The 22297-nt window shown below is 38.3% G+C and overlaps 1 protein-coding gene across 2 annotated transcripts in view; it reads right to left on the reverse strand.

Moving 5' to 3' along the window:
* Window positions 1–19541, reverse strand: part of SPMIP7 (sperm microtubule inner protein 7) — a 64977-nt gene extending 45436 nt beyond the window's left edge. For both annotated transcript variants that reach the window (XR_009735766.1, XM_061413353.1), the window contains exons 1-2: window positions 18750–19541; window positions 10293–10390 (exon numbers count right to left, since the gene is read on the reverse strand). Coding sequence is in view for 1 of the 2 variants with exons in the window: in XM_061413353.1 (XP_061269337.1) it covers window positions 10293–10390; window positions 18750–19308 (657 nt within the window). In the remaining variant the exon portion in view is untranslated. The remainder of the gene's footprint in view (window positions 1–10292; window positions 10391–18749) is intronic.
* Window positions 19542–22297: the final 2756 nt, after the last annotated feature.

Here is a 22297-nt window from a genome sequence, read left to right on the forward strand (position 1 = left end):
GGTTGGGAAATCTATTGTGGGTCCTAGAACTTTCTTAACAGGTTGAAAATTATTTTGGTATAATTGTTCTGCAGTTTGTGGTTGTCTGCTCGGCAGCTCTACGGTGGGGCTAATGGTGACCTCCTCCAACAGGGCTTCTGCACATGCTGCGTGTCCCAGGTCTGCAGCAGCCAGAGCCCCCATCTCCACAGCAGGCCACTGTTGACCGGTGAGCTGCAATTTTGGAGATCTCACAGGAGAAGATGAGTGTATGACCTTCTACTCCACTGAATCCCTTAGAAGAAATGGAGTATCCCTCATAGTCAACAAAAGAGTACAAAATGCAGTACTTGGTTGCAATCTCAAAAATGACAGAATGATTTCTGTTCATTTCCAAGGCAAGCCATTCAATATTACAGTAATCCAAGTCTATGCCCAAACCACTAAAGTCAAAGAAGCTGAAATTGAACAGTTCTATGATGACCTACAAGACCTTCTAGAACTAACACCAAAAAAAAGATGTCCTTTTCATCATAGGGGTCTGGAATGCAAAAGGAGGAAGTCAAGAAATACCTGGAGTAACCGGCAAGTCTGGCCTTGGAGTATTGAAGCAGGGCAAAGGCTAACAGAGTTTTGCCAAAAAAATGGACTGGTCATAGCAAAACCCTCTTCCAACAACACAAGAGATGATTCCACACATAGACATCACCAGATGGTCAATACTGAAATCAGATTAATTACATTCTTTACAGCCAAAGATGGAGAAGCTCTATACAGTCAGCAAAAACAAGATGAGGAGCTGACTGCACACAGATCATGAACACTTTATTGCAAAATTCAGACTTAAATTGAAGAAAGTACGGAAAACCACTAGACCATTCAGGTATGACCTAAATCAAATCCCTTATAATTATACAGTGGAAGTGAGAAATAGATTTAAGGCATTAGATTTGATAGACAGAGTGCCTAAAGAATTATGGATGGAAGTTCATGACACTGTAGAGGAGACAGTGATCAAGACCATCCCCAAGAAAAATAAATGCAAAAAGGAAAAATGATTGTTGGAGGAGGCATTACAAATAGCTGAGAAAGGAAGAGAAGCTAAAGGCAAAGGAGAAAAGGAAAGATAGACCCATCTGAATGGAGAATTCCAAAGAATAGCAAGGAGAGATAAGAAAGCCTTCCTCAGTGATCAGTGCAAAGAAATGGAGGAAAACAATAGAATGGGAAAGACTAGAGATCTCTTAAAGAAAATTAGAGATACCAAGGGAGCATTTCATGCAAAGATGGGCTCAATACAGGACAGAGACGGTATGGACCTAGCAGGAGCAGACGATATCAAGAGGTGGAAAGAATACAAAGAAGAACTATACAAAAAAATCTTAATGACCCAGATGACTATGATAGTGTGATCACTCACCAGAGCCAGACATTCTGGAATGCAAAGTCAAGTGGGCTTTAGGAAGCATCACTAAGAACAAAGCTAGTGGAGGTGATGGAATTCCAGTTGAGCTATTTCAAATCCTAAAAGATGATGCTGTGAAAGTGCTGCACTTAATATGCCAGCAAATTTGGGGAACTCAGCAGTGGCCACAGGACTGGATATAGTCCATTTTCATTCCAACTCCAAAGAAAGGCAATGCCAAAGAATGCTCAAACTACCACACAATTGCACTCATTTCACATACTAGAAAAGTTATGCTCAAAATTCTCCAAGCAAGGCTTCAACAGTATGTGAACTGAGGCCTTCCAGATGTTCCAGTTGGATTTAGAGAAGACAGAGGAATCAGAGATCAAATTGCCAACATCCACTGGATCACAGAAAGTTTCAGAAAGAGAGTTCCAAAAAAACACATCTCCTTCTGATTTACTGACTACACCAAAGCCTTTGACTGTGTGGATCACAACAAACTCTGGAAAATTCTTCAAGAGATGGGAATACCAGACCACCTAACCTGCCTCCTGAGAAATCTGTATGCAGGTCAAGAAGCAACAGTTAGAACCAGACATGGAACAACAGACTGGTTCCAAATTGGGAAAGGAGTACGTCAAGGCTGTATATTGTCACCCTGCTAATTTAACTTATATGCAGAGTACATCATATGAAATGCCAGGCTGGATGAAGTACAAGATGTCATACCAATAACCTCAGATATGCAGATGATACCACCTTATAGCAGAAAGCAAAGAGGAACTAAAGAACCTCTTGATGAAAGTCAGAGTGAAAAAGCTGGCTTAAAACTCAACATTCAAAAAACTAAGATCATGGCATCCAGGCCCATCACTTCATGGCAAATAGATGGGGAAACAATGGAAATAGTGACAGACTTTATTACCTTGGGTTCCAAAATCACTATGGATGGTGACTGCAGCCCTGAAAGTAAAAGACACTTGCTCCTTGGAAGAAAAGCTAAGCCAAACCTAGACAGGATATTAAAAAGCAGAGACATTACTTTGGTGACAAAGGTCCATCTAGTCAAGGCTATGGTTTTTCCTGTGGTCATGTATGGATGTGAGAGTTGGACTGTGAAGAAGGCTGAGCGCCTAAGAATTGATGCTTTTGAACTGTGGTGTTGGAGAAGACTCTTGAGAGTCCCTTGGACTGCAAGGAGATCAAGCCAGTCAGTCCTGAATATTCATTGGAAGGTCTCGTGCTGAAGCTGAAGCTCCAATACACTGGCCATCTGATGCGAATAACTGTCTCACTGAAAAAGACCCTGATGCTGGGAAAGATCAAAGGCAGGAGGAGAAGGGGACAACAGAGGATGAGATGGTTGGACTGCATCACTGACTCCATGTACATGAGTCTGAGCAAGTCTGTGAGTTGGTGATGGACAGGGAAGCCTGGCTTACTGTAGCCCATGGGGTTGCAAAGAGTCGGACATGACTGAGTGACTGAACTGAACTGTTTCTTCTTTGCATATCTTCCTTTTCAACCATTTTCTCTTAGCTATTTTGAACTAATTCTTTATTGCCTTTTTATTCTCTTGGATGATTTTCATTAAATTTTTATTTTAATTGCCTTTTTCTTGGGTTTCATGTAATGAAGTCATAATTTCTGAATGAATCTTTATTTTACCTAAAATTTTATTTGCAATTATTCTTTGAATTTCTGTATGAAATTTCTGTACTTTTTCACATCCCCAAATGGTTGTTTGAAAATATATAACAAACTTCGGAGTGTATTACAATGCTCTTCTGCTTTATAGTTGGTTTGGGGAGTAATTGTCTTCACTGAAGTATTCTAATTCTTGTTTTCTGTTTTATTACAGTTTAATTCAATCTGTGAATTTCATGTGGTTTATAAAATTTAAAGTTCAATTGTGCCCTCTTTTGTCAGTGTAGCCAAGTACAATTCCTTTTTTTTTTTTTTTTTTCCCAATCTTATTTGACTGTTAGAAGATGGGCTGTGTAATCTCCAATTAAGTAATTCTTTTTGCCTTTCAGGATCTTAAATTTTCTTCTTTCCTTCCTTTTTTGACCCTTTGTCACCCAACCTCCAAAAAGTGACTCTCATTCCTTTTAATCTTCTTCTCCTACACAACCAATTCCCTTCAGAAACTGCCATCACAAATCACCTGCTATTCTAACTCATTCTCTGTAGACTCATACTTAGGTTTAGGCATCATTTATATTTTCAGTCTTAGTAGTGTTTGTTGCTCAATTTCGTCCAACTCTTTGTGACCCCTCAGCCTGTCAGACTCTGTCCATGGAATTCTCCAGGCAAGAATACTGGAGTGGGAGGCCATTCCATTCTCCAGGGGATTTTACCGACTGAGGATCAAACCTGGATCTCCTGCACTGCAGGCAGATTCCTGTCTAAATCACCAGAGACTTAGTCTATTTATCCAGGTTTAAAAAAAAAAAATTTAGGCTGCCTTCTATTTACCATGTAATTTTTGCAAGACTATTTTCATTTACCATAAAAAGTTTTCTGTTGAGAACTTGAGGCATGACTTGTTTTATTTTTAACTTGCAGTAATTTCAATTTTAGAGTTTCTCTGTCTTCTAGTTATGCTGATTTTTAAAAATTATTTTTTTATTGAAGGATAATTGCTTTACAGAATTTTTTTGTTTTCTGTCAAACCTCAACATGGATCAGCCATAAGTATACATATATCCCCTCCCTCTTGAACCTCCCTCACATGTCCCTCCCCATCTCACCCCTCTAGGTTGATACAGAGCTCCTGTTTGAGTTTCCTGAGACATACAGCCCATTCCCATTGGCTATCTATTTTACATACAGTAATGTAAGTTTCCATGTTACTCTCTCCAAACATCTCACCCTCTCCTCCCCTCTCCCCATGTCCATAGGTCTCTTCTCTATGTCTGTTTCTCCACTGTTGCCCTGTAAGTAAATTCTTCAGTACCATTTTTCTAGTTCTGTACATATGTGTTAGTATACGATATTTATCTTTCTCTTTTAACTTACTTCACTGTGTATAATAGGCTCTTGAAAACTATTATTTGTCTTATTATGAATTGTTTCTGAGTTTCTGTGGAGAAGGCCAGTTTTATGTGGCCACCATTATACTGGCTCCCCCAAAGTTATATTTTTATTCTTCTTGACTGGCACTGACAGATAACTATCAAATGTTTTTCAGTGAACCAACCTGTGGCACTGCTGATCTTTTAAAATGTGTTTGTTTTCTATTTCCATAATTTCTTATTTTATCTTTATTATATCCTCCCTTCAGTAAAAAAAAAATTCCTCTTTTTCTCACTTTTTGAGATGGATGCTTGCATAGTTCTTAAATTTTCAGGACTTCTTCTGCTGTATTTTTTAAGATTATATATTTTCCTCCAGAGATTATTGTAATTGCATTCCCACACATGTTGCTACAGTACTTCCATTTTTAACTGAAACTATAGTTGATGTACAATATTATATGTTATAGGTGTACAATATAGTGACTCACAATTTTTAAAGATTATACTCCATTTATAGGTTATTATAAAATACAGGTTATATTCCTTGTGTTGTACGATATCTTATTATTGTTCAAGATATTTTCTACTTTTCCCTTATGCTTTCTTCTCTGGTCAGTAACTCATTGAAAAACATATTTTTATATTTTCAAATACATAATCTTTAAGTATATTTTGATTTAATTGTCTTGTAGGCAAAGAATATATTCTGTATGGTTTAAAACATTAAAAAAAATTAGACTTGTTTTATATGTAATGTGTAGTAATTTTTATCAATGATTATTGCAAAAATATTTATTTATGTATGTCTATTAGATCAAGTTATTAACTGTTTTTATTACAGTGTTTATACTTCTAGGTTATCTCTAGGTACTATACTCCCCAGTATCCCATTGTCATGTTAATTAGCACAGTTTATGATGACTCATATTAGCAAGTCATCAGCAAATATTTCAGTGCCTTTGCAGATAAAAATCCATGTTTAGTGCAGAAGTCACCAAAATCAAACCAACACTGTTAGTGTTATGCATGACTAACAAATACGAAATTTATGCCAAACAAATTGGTGCTACCTCAATATAATTTCTACATCTGACCCATACACATAGGAAAGAATAAGAGCTGTGTTAGAGATGGTCCCATCACTTCATGGCAAATAGATGGGGAAACAGTAGAAAGAATGAGAGACTTTATTTTTCTGGGCTCCAAAATCACTGCAGATGGTGACTGCAGCCATGAAATTAAAAGATATTTGCTCCTTGGAAGAAAAGTTATGACCAACCTAGACAGCATACTAAAAAGCAGAGACATGACTTTACCATCAAAAGTCCTTCTAGTCATACTACAGTTTTTCCAGTAGTCATATATGGATATGAGAGTTGGACCATTAAGAAAGCTGAGTGCCTAAGAATTGGTTCTTTTGAACTGTGGTGTTGGAGAAGACTCTTGAGAGTCCCTTGGACTGCAAGGAGATCAAAGGAAATCAGTCCTGAATATTGATTGGAAGGTCTGATGCTGAAACTGAAGCTCCAATATTTTGGCCACCTGATGTGAAGAACTGACTTACTGGAAAAACCCCTGATGCTAGGAAAGATTGAAGGTGGGAGAAGAGGGAGACAACAAGGATGAGATGGTTGGATGGCATCACCAACTCAATGGACCTGAGTTTGAATAAACTCCAGGAGTTGGTGAGGGACAGGGAGGCCTGGCTTGCTGCACTGTCCATGGGGTCACAAAGAGTCAGACATGACTGAGTGGCTTAACTGAACTGAACTGAACTGAGAGATGGAACGAACAAGTAAAACCAATGGGATCTACTGTTAAAAATGAGGCATGGAAAAATACAAAATCAGATCATTTTTTCAATTTCTAAAAAGCATTCTAAATTACAATTCATTTAAAATATTTTAGATTGTGAGCTTTTCAGCAATTTATAAGATCTGTCACAATTAACTTGTTTCCCATGGCTAATTATTGATAAAATTGGTGAGTGATGTGTGCCTAAGACTGGTCCTCTTCTAGTTTTAGTGCAAAATTTCTGAAATCTGTCATTTCTTATTGTTCTTAAGAAGATAGCTAACAGGGTCTGAAATTATGCCTCTTCACTTTCTGGTGATCCCTATTAGTGTCCATCGTCATCTTGGTGTATCACATCCTTGGTATCATGCACAGTCTTTCACTGGAAACTGGATTTTTCTCAAATACACAATCTCTTCCATTTCCTGATTAGTCTTGTAAGATAACACTTCTATGTTATGTATCTTCAATTTCTTTATGAACTGTTTCAGTTTCCAGGTCCTCAACTTTACATAATCTACATCATTTCCTAATAAACATTCATTTTCTACTAGCTATTCTTTTGCGGGTGCATCTTCTTTCTACTTCTGTTTTCTGAATGTTTTGCGTGTACTATTTCATAAAGAAGTGATTAAATTTGCTCTTTGACTTCATCTTTGGTGTTCTTGGAATCTGATTCAATGGATACTTCTACTAATGACTCTGGATCTAATTTCTTAGATTCTATGACAAGATTGATGACACTGAAGGAGACCTCTTTATGTGCTAATACTTGAGCATCATTCCATTAAGATCTTCCATCACCATCATCATGAATGTTTCATTTCCTAGAGCTTCTTCATGTTGAACAAGACCTAACAAAAGTTAACAACTAATGCTCAGATTTTTAAACAATACGATTACTGTAAACAATATGAAGAAAAAACTTTCAAAAACTCTCTACTTCTTTCCACTTTTGTGTCTCCCATGCTTTGTCTTTAAGACTTTGCTGCCATGTTTATTGGCTGACACCGACAGCTTCTGCTGTCATGTTTGGCATTCTGTATGGAACCATAACTAACCCTTAATGTACAGCAGACACTGTGAGGGGATGCCCCAGGGAACTCCAGAAATAAACAGCAGTGGGTATAATAATTGTATCTTCATATATTGCTTCTATACTAGTCTTTTACACATCTGGGATTCCAAATAAACATATGTTCTTTTTCACTGTATTTTCTATGTTTTTTACTTTCCCATAAAAGTAAACAATTTGGTATTTTCCATCTTTTTATAAATTTGTGCATCAAGAGTAGTTTCCTCTCTTTTATCTACTGTTCTCCAGTTCTCTAACCATGTCTGATTCACTACAGGATCCATTTATGTTCTCTGTTTTATTTTCCAGTTCTGAAACTACATTTTCCTCAATTTTTGAACTTTGCATTTCACAATTTCCAACTTGTTTACTAAAGTGTTAGCTCATTTCTTTTTCTTTTCAAACATTTTGTGCTACTTCCAATGTTCATAATCAATTTGTGAGTCTTTTTGTTTTTTTCTCATTTTTTTCTGGTTCTCACTCATGGTGTTCATTCTCTTTTTGTGTTTGGTTACAGTTGATTGTGTATTAAACACTATATTTTAAAAGTTATTGACAGAAATAATTTAAGGCTTAGTAATTAGTATATTATTTTCCTCCAAATAAGTTTTCTTTGTATCTGCCTGGAAATGATAGCAATCTTGGGTCACTTTAACACTGGTTAAAGACTTAAAGTTTTCTCATTTATTCTGAAGCCAGTTGTAGTTTTTTTTTTTTTTTTTTACTATTGATCTACCCTTACCTTTAAGGTGCCAGCCTTCAGGCATTTAGCTCAAAATAGTGGGTGGTTTTCAAAGATCAATTCTAATTTTTGATGACTTATACCTATATGAGACTAGCAAATGTTCAGTTAAGAGTAGTTTCCCCTTTCAGAGCAGCAAATTCCTATCAGGCCAAAGTGACCCTAAGTGCTGGCTTACATTTTAAAGTTTCTAACCTTTCATTGGTTCAGCAATTTCTCTCCATTAGCTTTTTGATGTTAAAAAAGTAAATATTAATCTAGTTATTTCCATTGGAAATATTGTCCCATGTTACTTAGTTAGCTTCCATTACTGGTAGGAAAATATCAAGATTTATCTTGACATACAACTCTATGCTTAAATTTAAATAAGTATGCTTTATGAGTTTTTGCATGACAAGAACTTCAGAATTCTAATTCTAAAATTGATAGCTAGGTAAAGCATATAGCCTTGCCATAAATTTACAGCCTTCGATGGGGGAAAAAAAAGCATCAGTGCCTTCAATAATAATGTCCCCTTTCCAAGCTCTCACAGGACTTATCAGAAGGAGCAATGGATTCTTTCAAGAGTCTGGAGATGGAATAAACAAAATTAACAAATACAAATTCTCCTTACTACTGAAATCAAATTCTCCATTTCATCTGAATTTAGAATAGTTCAAAACAGGGAAAATCTCCCCCATTTTAATGCCACGATTTTCTTATAGAAAAAAATGCAGACAAGAATAGACATGAAGTCCTGGCATGGTGGATGGTATCTTGAGTAAAGGAGACACAGGTGACATACATTTTGAGTAACCTTTTTATTCCATGGCCATACACCCTAGTGTACCTGATGACCTGTGGGAGGTATGCTCCGTTTCTCTTTGTGGTAGAATTAGAAAAAGCAAAGGGAGAGGTGGGAAAAGGAGAAATCAACTTGAGAAACTACAGATAAATTTAGGCAGATCAACTTTAGGAAGGAATAAATACAAGAGTTACAAAAATGGAAATAGATTCCTTGAAGATATCCATAACTTTACTGCTAATAGACATGTTTTTTGGGGGGTGGTGGTGATGAAAATGTTCAAAAATTAGACTGTAGTAATGGTTGTACAATTCAGTGGAGAGCCAAAGAAAAACCCCACCGAATTGAATACTTCAAATGGGCAAGTTTTATGTTTTGTAAAATAAACCTCAGTAAAGCTGCTTAAAAAAAAGAAAACATGTCATATCTATGTATCTCTGGAGGAGTCTCCAAGTAATTAGAGTCTATTAAATCCACATAGGAAGATTCAGAAATATATCCAGCCTTAAAGTTTGACTTTATCTTTGTGGTCAAGTCAGTTGTTTTACATCACTGGGTTTCAGCTTTCTCAAATAATATGAGATAAACACATTGTCTTGTCTAGAAGCAGGAACTGAAACACACTTTTTTTTTTTTTTTAAATTAATACATGGTAGGAGTGCTCCAGGTGAAGTGTAGGATACAACAAGGAAAGGACACTGATGGGAATGTGGTTTCAGCTGAAGTATAGCTTTATTCTTTCTTCAAGGAAGTCAGTCACTAGCAAGTCTGAGTGGTCATGAGGGAGGGTGTATCGTCTAGCTGGTGGCCGTCAGACACGTAGTGTCCACTGCCTGCTGCTACTGGGGAGGGTGCGCTTGCCAGCAGAGGGGGCCTGGGTTGAACATACCATCATCCACTACTCACTACTCTTCCATAGTGTTGCTGTAGGGATGCACAGACAATGAGACTCTACAGTGACTGTGAACTTCTGCACAGGGCCTGACAGGTAAGGAAGGAGTACTTTATAAATGGTAGCTATTTAAAAAAAAAAAAAAAAAAAAAAAAACTTATATGCTAGTTGACTAACAATGCTGTGATAGTTTCAGGTATATAGCAAAGTGATTCCATTATACATGTACCATTCTTCTTCTAATTCTTTTCCCATTTAGGTTATTACAAAATACTGAGCAGAGTTCCCTGTGTTATACAATAGGTCCTTGTTATTTATCCATTTTAAATATAACAGCATGTAAATGTCAATCCCAAACTATCCCTCTCCCTACCCTTACCCTCTAGCAACCATATGTTTGTTAGTTATTTAAGTCCGTGAGTTTGTTTCTGCTTTGTAAATAAGTTCATTTGTATCATTTTAAATGCTATCAACAATATTTCTCTCTTACGATTCAGTATGATAGCTATTTGTTTACAGGACATAAAATCTCAAATACACAATGAAATAAGTTGATTACAAATATTACATAACCCATCTAGTAAGAAATTCTTACTGTACATGTTGCTTCCTCATCAAATATATATGGGTGATTTATTGAGTGTTCTCCATGATGAGGTTGGGAAGGAGTAACTTTCAGTGGGCTCGTCCAACCTGAAAACAAAAATGTATGTGGTTTGGGTACATACATATGAAATACATACAAACAAAATGCAATAGAAATTTATTTTTCCACCAGAACTGTTTTCTACTAGAAAGCTGAACTCAGGTGGTGTTTATTTTTCAATGGGTTATCTAAAAACTTTTCTCATTGAGAACAGAACAGCCCTGAAATTTGTATTTTAGTATAATGATAATAGTGTACAATTATTGGATACTTATTACTTATTATTGTAAGAGATCTCTTGGGTACTATTAATCTGTGTATGTGCATGTAAGACATGCTGGAGATGGTGGTGACACAAAGGAGTTTACTATGTAGATAATTCAACCTAATGATAAGAGACTAGCAAATATAAAAGCTGTCTTCAACAAATATTTACTGCCCTATAAATGAAAGAGGATGAATATTTAAAGATGGAAAACAGGTTTCCTGGTTTTTAGGTGCTCATGAACAAATGGAAAAACAGACATGTCAAGTAGGTAATGCAGTATAATGTGTTAACTCTAATAACAGTTGAGCTCTGAGTGCTGAGGGAGTGCAGAGGAGGGACATCTAATCCAGCCAGATTGCAGGAAGTTAGGAACATCTTTCCGACAAAAGACCTGACTTCATTTGACAATTGATTACAACTCGGTTAACAACGGAAGTGGCAGAAGTAGAGTCATTCCAGACAGAGGAACAGTATGTGTGATGGCAGGCTAGACATGTTGAGCAATATCAAAACTCTTATGAGAAATTACTGAAGGTTGGGTATAGCTACATGTTGGAACAGCAGCCAGCGAGTGGTAGAAGATAAACAAAAGAGGTCAGCCAAAGTCAGGACATGAAAGTCTTGGACTTAACCTTCAGAGAGATGGCCATTACAAAGTCCTTAATCAGAGAGACTGATAACTTTGCAAATTACTCTGGTTTGGACAGGAGACTAGTGTAGGTGTAGATAATGCTTGTACCACAGAAATCCTTTTCCTACTGTATGGGAGCTTCTAATTTGGTCCTCTACTTTTTAGCTTGGGGCTTCCCTGGGAGTTCAGCTGGTAAAGAATCCGTCTACAATGCAGGAGACCCTGGTTCAATTCCTGGGTCAGGAAGATCGCCTGCAGAAGAGACAGGCTACCCACTCCAGTATACTTGGCCTTCCCTGGTGGCTCAGCTGGTAAAGAATCTACTTGCAATGCAGGAGACCTGGGTTCAATCCCTGGGTTGGGAAGATCCCCTGGAGAAGAGAACGATTACCCACTTTAGTATTCTGGCCTGGAGAATTCCAAGGACTGTACAGTGCATGGGGTTGCAGTCAGAAACGACCGAGCAACTTTCACTTTCAACTTTTCAACTGTTTACCTTTGAAACCCCATAAATTAATCTAACTTAGCAGATGATGAAACTAAAATGTTAAATGTGGGGCTAGATGGACAGTACATAGATGTTTAAACATAGTTAGAGGGGTTTGGGATAACACAGGAGTACCATGGTTACCATTGATACCAATCTGGTGGAGCTCTATAAGAGAGGGCTGCAATTCTTAGGGCTTAATAACATATATACTTCCTGGCTAAGATGCCAGTGTGACCTCATGAATTATTTGACCTCCTCTGAGTCTTATTTTCCTCACCTTTAATGACTGCTGTCACAGTTGTAAAAACTACAACTGTATTTAAAGGAACTGGCAAATCGGCATGAAGTTCACACCTTTATTTACAACTTTATGAATTATCAATTAGGAGCTATAACATTATTAGTACCCATGGAAGTAATATCATTTTCATAATGATGATGAAGATTCAGTCAGTATTTAACCAAGGAACTCAGGACAGAATCTGAAAAGAGAAGTGGCAATGGAGGGCCAGAGAATTGGGACCCTCTGTGGAGAAGGCAATGGCACCCCACTCCAGTACTCTTGCCTGGAAAATCCCATGGACAGAGGAGCCCAGTAGGTTCCAGTAGGCTCCATGGGGTCGCTAAGAGTCAGACACGACTGAGCAACTTCACTTTGACTTTTCACTTTCATGCACTGGAGAAGGAAATGGAAACCCACTCCAGTGTTCTTGCCTGGAGAATTCCAGGGACGGAGGAGCCTGGTGGGCTGCCGTCTATGGGGTCGCACAGAGTCGGACGTGACTGAAGCGACTTAGCAGTAGCAGCAGCAGTGGATCCTGAGGGAAGTCAGAGAGCAGCATGTGAGAAGGCCTTTAACAGCACTGCTGACTGTGAAGATGGAGCTGGCCATGTGAGAGGGCTCCAGGAGCACAGTGTGTCCCTTGGACATCAAAGAGCAAGGAAACGGGTGCCTCAGATGTCAGGGACTGAATTCTGCACAACTGGAATAAACCCCAAAGCAGATTTCCCCCAGACTCTCTAGATATAAACAAAGAGTATACCTGGACTGTGGCATCGTTGGATCTCAAACAAAGAACAGAGAGGCTTCTGACCCACAAACTTGTGAGTAATAAATGTGTTTCATTTAAAGCTGCTAAGTCTGTGGCAGTTTGTTACAGTGGCAAGAGAAATTAATACAGAGGCAGAGGCGAGAGGCCAAGAGGCAGTGCTAATTTCCACAATCATTTCAGCTTTGAGAATGATAATTCTGTGACTCAGCTGGCCAAAGAAAATCCTCCAGAAGATTCTCATGCCAACAGCAGACACGTGGCACTTTTTGGTATCCTCTGATTTGAAGCCATTTTTACCAGATGCTTAGAAAAAAACAAAAGAAAATAGAAAAACAAGAAAACTAAAATTCTGATTTTAAGCCAGAGTAGAAGTAAACAGTGGAGAAGGAAGTGGCAATCCACTCCAGTGTTCTTGCCTGGAGAATCCCAGGGATGGGGGAACCTCGTGGGCTGCCGTCTATGGGATCGCACAGAGTCGGACATGACTGAAGCGACTTAGCAGCAGCAGCAGAAGTAAACAGGGCAATGAATTATGGCTACACTGTATTAACACCTCAGGACATCACACTTGCATCTAAGTATGATGATGCCCTTTCTTTTTCTGTTTCAGGATCTACTGCTGCACAACAAACACCGCCAAACCTGGTCATGTAAACAACCATTCATCATCTCCTGGGATTCTGAAGCTATGTGATATGGCATAGCTTCGATAGCTGGAAAGGTCCAAAATGACCTCACTCACATGGCTGGCAGGTTGGTGTTGACTATTAGCTATGAGCTAGGCTGGGCCTGAAGACCAGTGCCTGTTATTTTTTTACTATGGATCTAGATTGGGTCTCTCCCAAAATAGTGACTGAAACTTCAGGGGAAGAATCCCAAAAGGACCAATCTCAATGTGTAAGTACTTACCAAGCTTCCACTTGCATCACACTTGCTAATATCTTATTGGTAAAAGCCACTCACATGTCCAAGTCCAGAGTCAAGGTGAGAAGGAAACAGACCTCATTTCATGGTAAGAGAGTTAGCAAGCACACATCAGAAGGCGGTGCGTTGCCAAAAGCACTTTTGGGAACAGCTATTACACTCCTCTCCTTCAAAACCCACAGTCTCACTTCATGCTACCAAATACATATCTAAGTCTTTTGTCAAGGAAAGCACTATGGTACTTCCTCATTTATTAGATATTTAACATGTTCAAAATTGTGATTTTTTTTTTTTACATTGAATGGGTTTTCTGTGTAACCCAAAATTATATGAGTCCGGAAGAGTCTATCATGAACACTATTCTCCTATAGGCTTTATTTTTATTATAAAGTATTTCTACAATATGCTGCCTTTAAGGAAACCAAAACATTACAAGAAAGATTTGAGGGCTATTCTAAGTATTTTTTAAATTCATGTGTTATCTCTCCTCTAACGGTTACACTAGGTCTTTAATACACACACACACACACACACACACACAATACCCTTTGTAAGTTATTTTCCATAAATTTTCTCTCTCAATATAGCAAAAGGTAGGTGAATTATGTTGACATTTTCAAATAACCAAATTTAGGTTTAGTTTATTTATGTATTTTTTTTTTACTATTTTTCTATTCTTTATTTTATTTCTATAAACCAAACATTGGACCTTCAAAATATATGATGCAAATATTGACAGACTTGAAGGGAGGAAACAACTGTACAATAATAGTTGAAGACTTTAGAACTCTACTTTCAATAACAAATAGAACAGCCAAACAAAGGTCAATAAGGAAATAGAGGACTTGAACAATAATTTGATCCAACAGACATATACAGAACACTCTAACCAACAGAACACCCAAGCAGAATACACATTTTGCTCAGGTGCATATGGAACATTCTCTAGTCTATACTGTAGGTGACAAAGCAAGTCTTGGTAAATTTAAAAGGACCAAAAGCATGCAAACTATATTTTCTGATCACAACCAGAAAACAATAAAGTGAAATAAAATTAAACATTGATATATGAAAATTAAACACCACACCCCTAAAACACCAATGGGTCAAAGAAGAAATAACATGGAAAATTAAAAACTATCTTGAGACATATGAAAACTAAAATACAACAGAAGTTATGGGATTCAACAAAAGTAATGCTAAGAGGAAAACTTATAGGTATATAAATGCTTATATTAAAAAAGAAATAGATCTCAAATCAACTACCTCAACTTACACCTTAAAAAAACTATCAAAAGAAGAAACTAAATCAAAGCCAGAAGAAAACAAAATAATAAAGATTAAGTCAGAGATAGAATAGAGAATAGAAAAATAATAGGGAAAATCAATGACAGCAAGAGTTGGTTCTTGAAAAAAATCAACAAAATTGATAAGCATTTAGCTGGGCCGACTCAGAGAAAAAGAAAGAAGACTTAGATAACTAAAATTACAAATGAAAGAGGGGACATGACAGCTGATGTTTGTCCGAGGAGGTCATTGAGAGGCTGTGACCACCCACTGGCCCATGAGCTGAACTCAGGCAATCCAAGGCTCCTCGTCCCCTCCCCTGTCCATAGAATGTATACTCTGTCCACTGTTCCCAGTTGGAGCTGTTTCAAGGATACAACGCAGAGACTAGAGTATGGTTGTTGAGGCCACAGTGTACATGATTGAGCCCTGTCAAGTCTTCTATGTAGACTTTAAGATTCTGGCAGGCAGGTGTGGAGATCTACTCATCTTGAGGCACCTATGACAAGCACCATAAATAATTTCTCTGCTCATTTAACCTGCCACCCACCCATCTGGGATGTCTGCCTCTTCCTCTTTGCCTTTTGAGTACAGGTTCAGTTCTGTATTTCACCTGAGGAACTTCTGAGATTTTGAACCAACAATTTTATAGAAATAAAAAGGATTATAAGAAAGTACTATCAACAGTTGTATACCAAATAACTTTATAATCTGCATGAAATGGACAAATTTCCTAAAAACACATGACCTACCAAGATTGAATCATAAGGAAACAAAAAATATAAACAGGTCTGTACTGTATAATTTTCTCATATGAGGTAGGTAAAGTGGTCAAATTCAGAGACAGAAAGTAAACTGATTGCTAGCGGGTGAGAATGGGGATGGTATGGAGTTGTGTTCAACGGACATAGATTTCAGTTCTGCAAGATGAAAAATTCTGAAGATCAACAGTTCTAACGGCTGTACAATAATGTGCTTAATATCGATGAACTACACACTTAAAAACGGTTTAGATGGTGATTGAGGGAAGGCTTGTGTACCCCCAAATTCATGGTGCAGCTCTTATGATGCATCATATCATCAACAATATGATGATATTTGGAGGTGGGGCCTTTGGGAAGTAATTAGGTTTGGATAAGGCCATGGAGGTGTGGCTCCCATGACAGGATGGAACCAGGTACAAAAAAACAACTGAACAAAGTTAGATGTCTAGATAAGGTTAAAATAGGATAAAAAATCAGCAATATAACCTTTCAGGATCTTGTTTTGATATCTAAGAAATCCCACTGGAATGTGATATAATTAAGTCTGATAAGATATTCTTCTTTATCAGAATGTATCAGAAATTATGTGTATTAGGTTGGCTAAAATCTGAAAGTACTTATTATTTATAATTAATGATTATTTCCAGAAGCCACAACATCTTTGAAAGCACAGGACAAATTATATTGAATGCAATCCCTAAACTTTGATTGTTCTTTGAACTGTTAAAAGCTAGTAACAGCTACTATTAATTAAATGCTTTACCGGGTTCCATGAATTTTGCTAAGTCCTTTGCCTATCTTAGCTAATTCAGTTCTTACAATTTTATAAAAAAATTTAAATACAAAGGAACTGAAAATTCTGAACTTTGCTTAACTTTCTAACATCTAACAAATGTTATTGTTTCATTCCTGTCAGATATTTTTACGTGAATAACATTAAATAGCCCTTGCTATTGATTTATAAAGTATAACTAGTATATCAGTTTTACAAATAAGGATACACAGGCACGGAGATGAGCAATGGCTCCTGGGCTATAGTGCAAGTAAGCTTTCTGCCAGGATCTGAGTGCAGATAGTGTGACTCTAGAGCCTATCTTCTGAATTCTGTTGTACTGATCTAAGCAGTGACATAGAGGCTAGATGACCTCTATGCTTGGTTCTCAGTGCACGTCTGTTAACCCTATGTTAGTCATAGGTTAGCCTTAACAAATTATTCCTTCAACCTCTAATGTGCTGGAATGTTTTGACAGTTCACTCTTTGAAAAAGTCACCTCCCAAAAAACCAACAATAATGTTCTTAAAAATTACACTAGGCTGCGATTTTCTGCTTACCAGCAAGGTGACATACTTGTCTAAAATAGGACAATGAAAAATAATTTTGATTCCTTTAAAGAAGTGTCCTTGACAATGACTTTTTTATTATACATTGAAACATTAGCAGAAGACTGAACTCAAGCTCCTTTCTTGACACAGAATTGGGTCACTAGTGCAGAATCAGTGAAAATGTACTATGGCTGTGAGATTGACATGAACTCATCAGTGGTTCCTTCAGTGTGAAGTGCATTTGTTTCTTGTAATATCTTATTACCCTAGATGGTATTTCCAATGAATTATAGAAAAATAATTGACCTCCCTGGTGGTTCAGTGGTAAAGAATTGTGGGTTCAGTCTCTGGTCGGGAAGATCTGCTGGAGAAGGTAATGGCAACCCATGCTAGTATTCTTGCCTGGGAAATCCTATGGACAGAGGGACCTGGTGGGCTTTAGTCCACGGGGTTGTAGAGTCAAACATGACCAAGTGTCTGAACAACAACAAAAATAATTCTTAAAAAAGGTAGTGAACCTTGTGTGCATTATTTACATGAAAATTCCAAACTAAGGAATGTCCCCAAGCTTAGCTGCTGAGGCCCCAACTGTAGTGCACATTAAAAGTGTAACTATTACCCTGCACTTCTCTCTCACTAAAGTACTCTTATCTCATTTAAAAGTTGGCATCCAGAGGGAGTAGCTTGGGACCACTACCTTGTGGGGCTTTGCACTGCTACTACCTTTAGCCTTTACCCTTATTCCCTTCCCAGTCCCAAGTGCCTATGGCTTCTCTTCATGGAGGAGCGGCAGGAATCGTTGAGTACCCACTGCTGCGAAAAATGGTGATGTCACAGTTTCTCCACACAGCCTCCCTAGGCCTCTGGTCTGTGGTTGGGTGCTCCAGAGGAGCAGGGAAGTGGGCGCAGCCCCGGAAGGCTAGCCTAAGGCTCAGCATCTCTTGCTATAGCAGCCAGCCATTTCCTTTCCCAGAAACTCAAACGTGTTAATCTCTTTTCACTCCCTGCCTGTCAGACACATTCCATACAGGAACACTGCCCATGGTTTTTCTCCGAAAGTGTTTCTCAGCACTTCTGGACCAGGCTTGTGACACTCTCTGGGGGTCTTACAGAGAATCCATAAGGTGCAGCTGTCAGTAACTGTCATCAATTCTGCCTCCAGGGTTGTTGTGGAGTAATTTATGCAGGGGTTGCCTTTCTTCAGCTTTGGTTCTTACCAGACCCTCAAATTTTCTTTCAGCTACTTTCTCACTGCATTTCAGCCTGCGTAAACTTTTTGATAATCATCAGCTAAGTTATTTTTTCCAAGGGAAACAGATAAGGTGGCATGATACGCAATTATCAGAGTTAAATATATTCCTTTGTGGCAAAATTAGGTTATCTGTATGTTTAGAATAAGTTATCTGATATACACTTTGTGTTTGTCACTTACACCAATGAATGCACTTTTTGAAAACCATTTTTTTTTTTTACAAACAGGTTTATAAAAAGCTTATCATTCTTACTACATTTTCCTTACAGTCTGTAATTTAAAAATAAGAATTCCTTATTTGGTTCTTTACAATTTTATGTCAAATGAACTGCTAAGTACTGAATGAATCTTAGATCCATGCTCTTCTGTCATTTGAAAGTTTTAAAAATTACAAAGCCCGTATCACTTCATTTACCTCCAAGTCTTGCTCTGATGGAAATGTCTGGTACTGCCCTGGAATTCCACCTTCTGTCCTGTTTCAGTTCTTCCAATAAAATTGTTTTCCTTTTTAATGTCGTCTGAAATCCTGTGTCTGGCCTGGGAACTCGATGTTGAGGTTTCACATCACTGAAATCTACTAGGCTTGGTATGGTCCTGCCAACGCCAGGCTTTAGGTCAGCATCACCACCAGGGCTCAAAAGCCCTGAACAGGGGTCTTGTAAGGGTACATCATCCCGAAGTGGAAATAATGGATAATCTGGCCCATACGGCGGGGGATATGGATAGTGTAAATGATAGTCCGGCAGGACTGAAGGGGGATAAGGGTGAAATTTAAGAAAAGTAGGGTTGCATTTCTTCTCCATTCTGCCATAGTCATGTCTGTCCTCAACTCCTTTCACAAAAGGCATGTTCAGTTTTCTTAAGAGAGCACAGTAGTGGGGGTAATCTATGTTCTCAACAGCCTTTGTTCTTGAAAGGAAGGATCCTTCAGAGATACTTATCTTTCCAGGTATGAGCTGTGAATATGTATCCATGGCCTCTCACTTTAAAATTGTGGATTGACAGTATATTAATTGCTTCTGATGGCTTCTTTCTCTTTAACTAAAAAACTATTTTTAATAACTGAAGACTCGTTAAACTAATAGAGTTATTGATTTGGCTTTCTCAATGCCAATAGAGTAGTTTTTTTTTTTTTTAAGGCAAATATTTTTTCTCCAGTAAAGGAAGTAAGGGACCAGCACAGAAAAAACAAAAAACAGAGCCCATGTTGCTTGGCAACAGTTAGAACTCTAACCCACTGTATCACTATATACAGCATAATTTAATTCTTAGGTAACACACTGTATCACTATACACATTATAATGTAATTCTCAGGAAAAACAATTAAACAGATTTGTTAGTAAAACCTCCATGATAGTTTCTTCAGCACTGCTCAGGAAAACTGTGCTCATTTATTTTTCAATTTTTCCATAAGTTGATACTTTATGGGCAAATGATATTCAGTAAAGGGTATAAATAAAGCAGTTAATGAAGAGGCAATATATTTTTTAAAGTATTCTCTCATATATTTTAAATATTTTACCTCATAGATATAATAAACTACAAAACATGTTACCTGTACAAATGTAAACTGAAAAGTGCAAAAAATGAACATATATTACACTACAGTTAAATCAATATATCTAATTTTTAAAGAAATTTTACATTTATAATCAAAGCATGGGTTTATCTTTTACATGTCCTACATTAGCCTTACTTACCTTTTTTCCACCATGATGGACAGAGTAAGAGCAATGAGGTTCTTAAACTCATTTCAAGAAAACTACAGTAAGCACCAGCTATTAGCTCAATGCAAAAAAAAAAAAAAAAAACATCAATACACTGTTCATTTAATAGCTCATTTCAACTAGATAACTTGGTCTTGCACGAAAACAGCTATCAAAGGAATTCCAGACAGTAGAATTTGGGCATGAAACTCACACTATCCTTACTGGAATAAAAAATGCAAATACAAATGACAGACCTACCTTCTGATTTTCAGCAATCAGCTTTCATCTTTAGAATCACACCACATATTAACTAAGATTTCCAATATTACTTCATATTCTCAGGTTGAATATTAGGAATTTCCATAGCAGACTAAGGCAGGGGGGACTGGTGAACTGAAGCAAATTCTTGAAGACAGAAAACAGAGAGTTCAGAATTTTGCGTGGTGTGATAGTCTTCTCTACCCTTTATTTACTAGAGGCCCACAGTCCAAGGTCATTTGCTAAAAATCATGTTGTGCAGGTTGAGTTGTTTATAAAATTTAAAAGAAGTTTTAGCAGAACACATCCTCAAACACAGTGATTTATTGAGTACTATTCACTGAAATTTGTTTTCCAGGTATGCTCAAACAAGTGCAAGACCTTGACCAAAATGCTGGTTGGATCTAAATCATCCAGGTCTCTGTTTACTAAGACATGCCTAGACAGGTAAAATTCAATTTAGGAGTTTATACAGATTAGCAAGCATTTCTAAAGAAGTGAATCTACTCAGTGGAATAAACTGTACTCCATACATTTTACCTATTAACACCTGCATAAATATATCCAGAAAGTCCAGGGAATATGCAGAAATTTCAACTCCCTTTGCTAATAAGAACCAAGGACTTCTTCAGAAGTAGTCCTTAAGAAATGTCTCCATCGTGGTCCTGGTCCTCGTCTCAAAAGAACTCTTAACTCCTTTCTACCAGATGTTTCCTTTTCAAAAAAGTGTATGACTACCGGAATGCTTGCATTATACCAGAAACTAGCCCAGCAGTTGAAGTTAAAATATTTGCAAACAGACACAATCCTAGCTCTGAAGATACAGCATGTAAAGCAGTCCAGCTAAAAGACAGCAAGGGGTCTATCTGTGGTGCAACCAAGATACACCCGAAGGTATCACTACTGGAGTCACTCTACCAAAGAAGAGTGGAGGTTAGGCTGTCAGTATGAGATTCCTCCTGTGCAATGGACAACCACAGATGGCTTTCAGTCCATTCTAGTTCACTCATACCTTCCTTTTATACATGGTTATTAGGCATTATGTCTTCAGTTGCTTAAACCCCATTCATCCAAGTATTTGAGTTAATTGCATATTTGCTCGGAGAAGGCAATGGCACCCCACTCCACTACTTTTGCCTAGAAAATCCCATGGACGGAGGAGCCTGATAGGCTGCAGTCCATGGGGTCGCTAGAGTTGGACACAACTAAGCGACTTCACTTTTACTTTTCACTTTCATGCATTGGAGAAGGAAATGGAAACCCACTCCAGTGTTCTTGCCTGGAGAATCCCAGGGACGGGGGAGCCTAGTGAGCTTCCGTCTATGGGGTCACACAGAGTCGGACACGACTGAAGTGACTTAGCAGCGTATTTGCTTCTATTGTAGCTCTGCTCATGTTAAGTAAATCTTTCTGCTGCAGAAATGCAGAAGACTCTAACTTGTTCTGGCTATAAACGAACACCCACTTAGGGGGGACAGGTTGTTTTATACATCTTCCTGAACTCAGGTGATAATGTTGCATGTGGTCAATTCCATATAAGGTTGTTTCCCCGTTCTTCCCACTCAGGGTCTTCCAGGGGCTCAGGGTCCACTTCCACTCTCGCCTGCTGTGTGGGGCCAGTACATCTGAAGGTAGCAGCAGCCAAGGTTGGGAGAAGCAGGCAGCCCTCTGGGGCTGCACCAGCACTCGCTTCCCTGACCCTCACACCGCAGGCCGGGTTTGGCCTCAACACTCAGATTCGGCCAAGGAGTCTGTAGGCCCACGAACACCGGCGAACTGCGGGGCCCGCGGCTCTTCTCTGGCTCCAGAACCTTCCATAGGTCGCCTACGCAATTCGGATTCCCTGAGATGCTGCGACGTCCGGAAGACGAACAACATTTAGATCCTCCGTGGGCGTCGAGCCGACGAGGCCCAGTGGCCTAACCTACCTGCCAAGCCCCGCCCCCGCCCTGCCGGAAACGACTGCCCTCTTTCCGGCCACCCTTCCGGCCCACA

Source organism: Bos javanicus, chromosome 4, assembly GCF_032452875.1.
Source record: "Bos javanicus breed banteng chromosome 4, ARS-OSU_banteng_1.0, whole genome shotgun sequence".
NCBI classification, from domain to species: domain Eukaryota; kingdom Metazoa; phylum Chordata; class Mammalia; order Artiodactyla; family Bovidae; genus Bos; species Bos javanicus.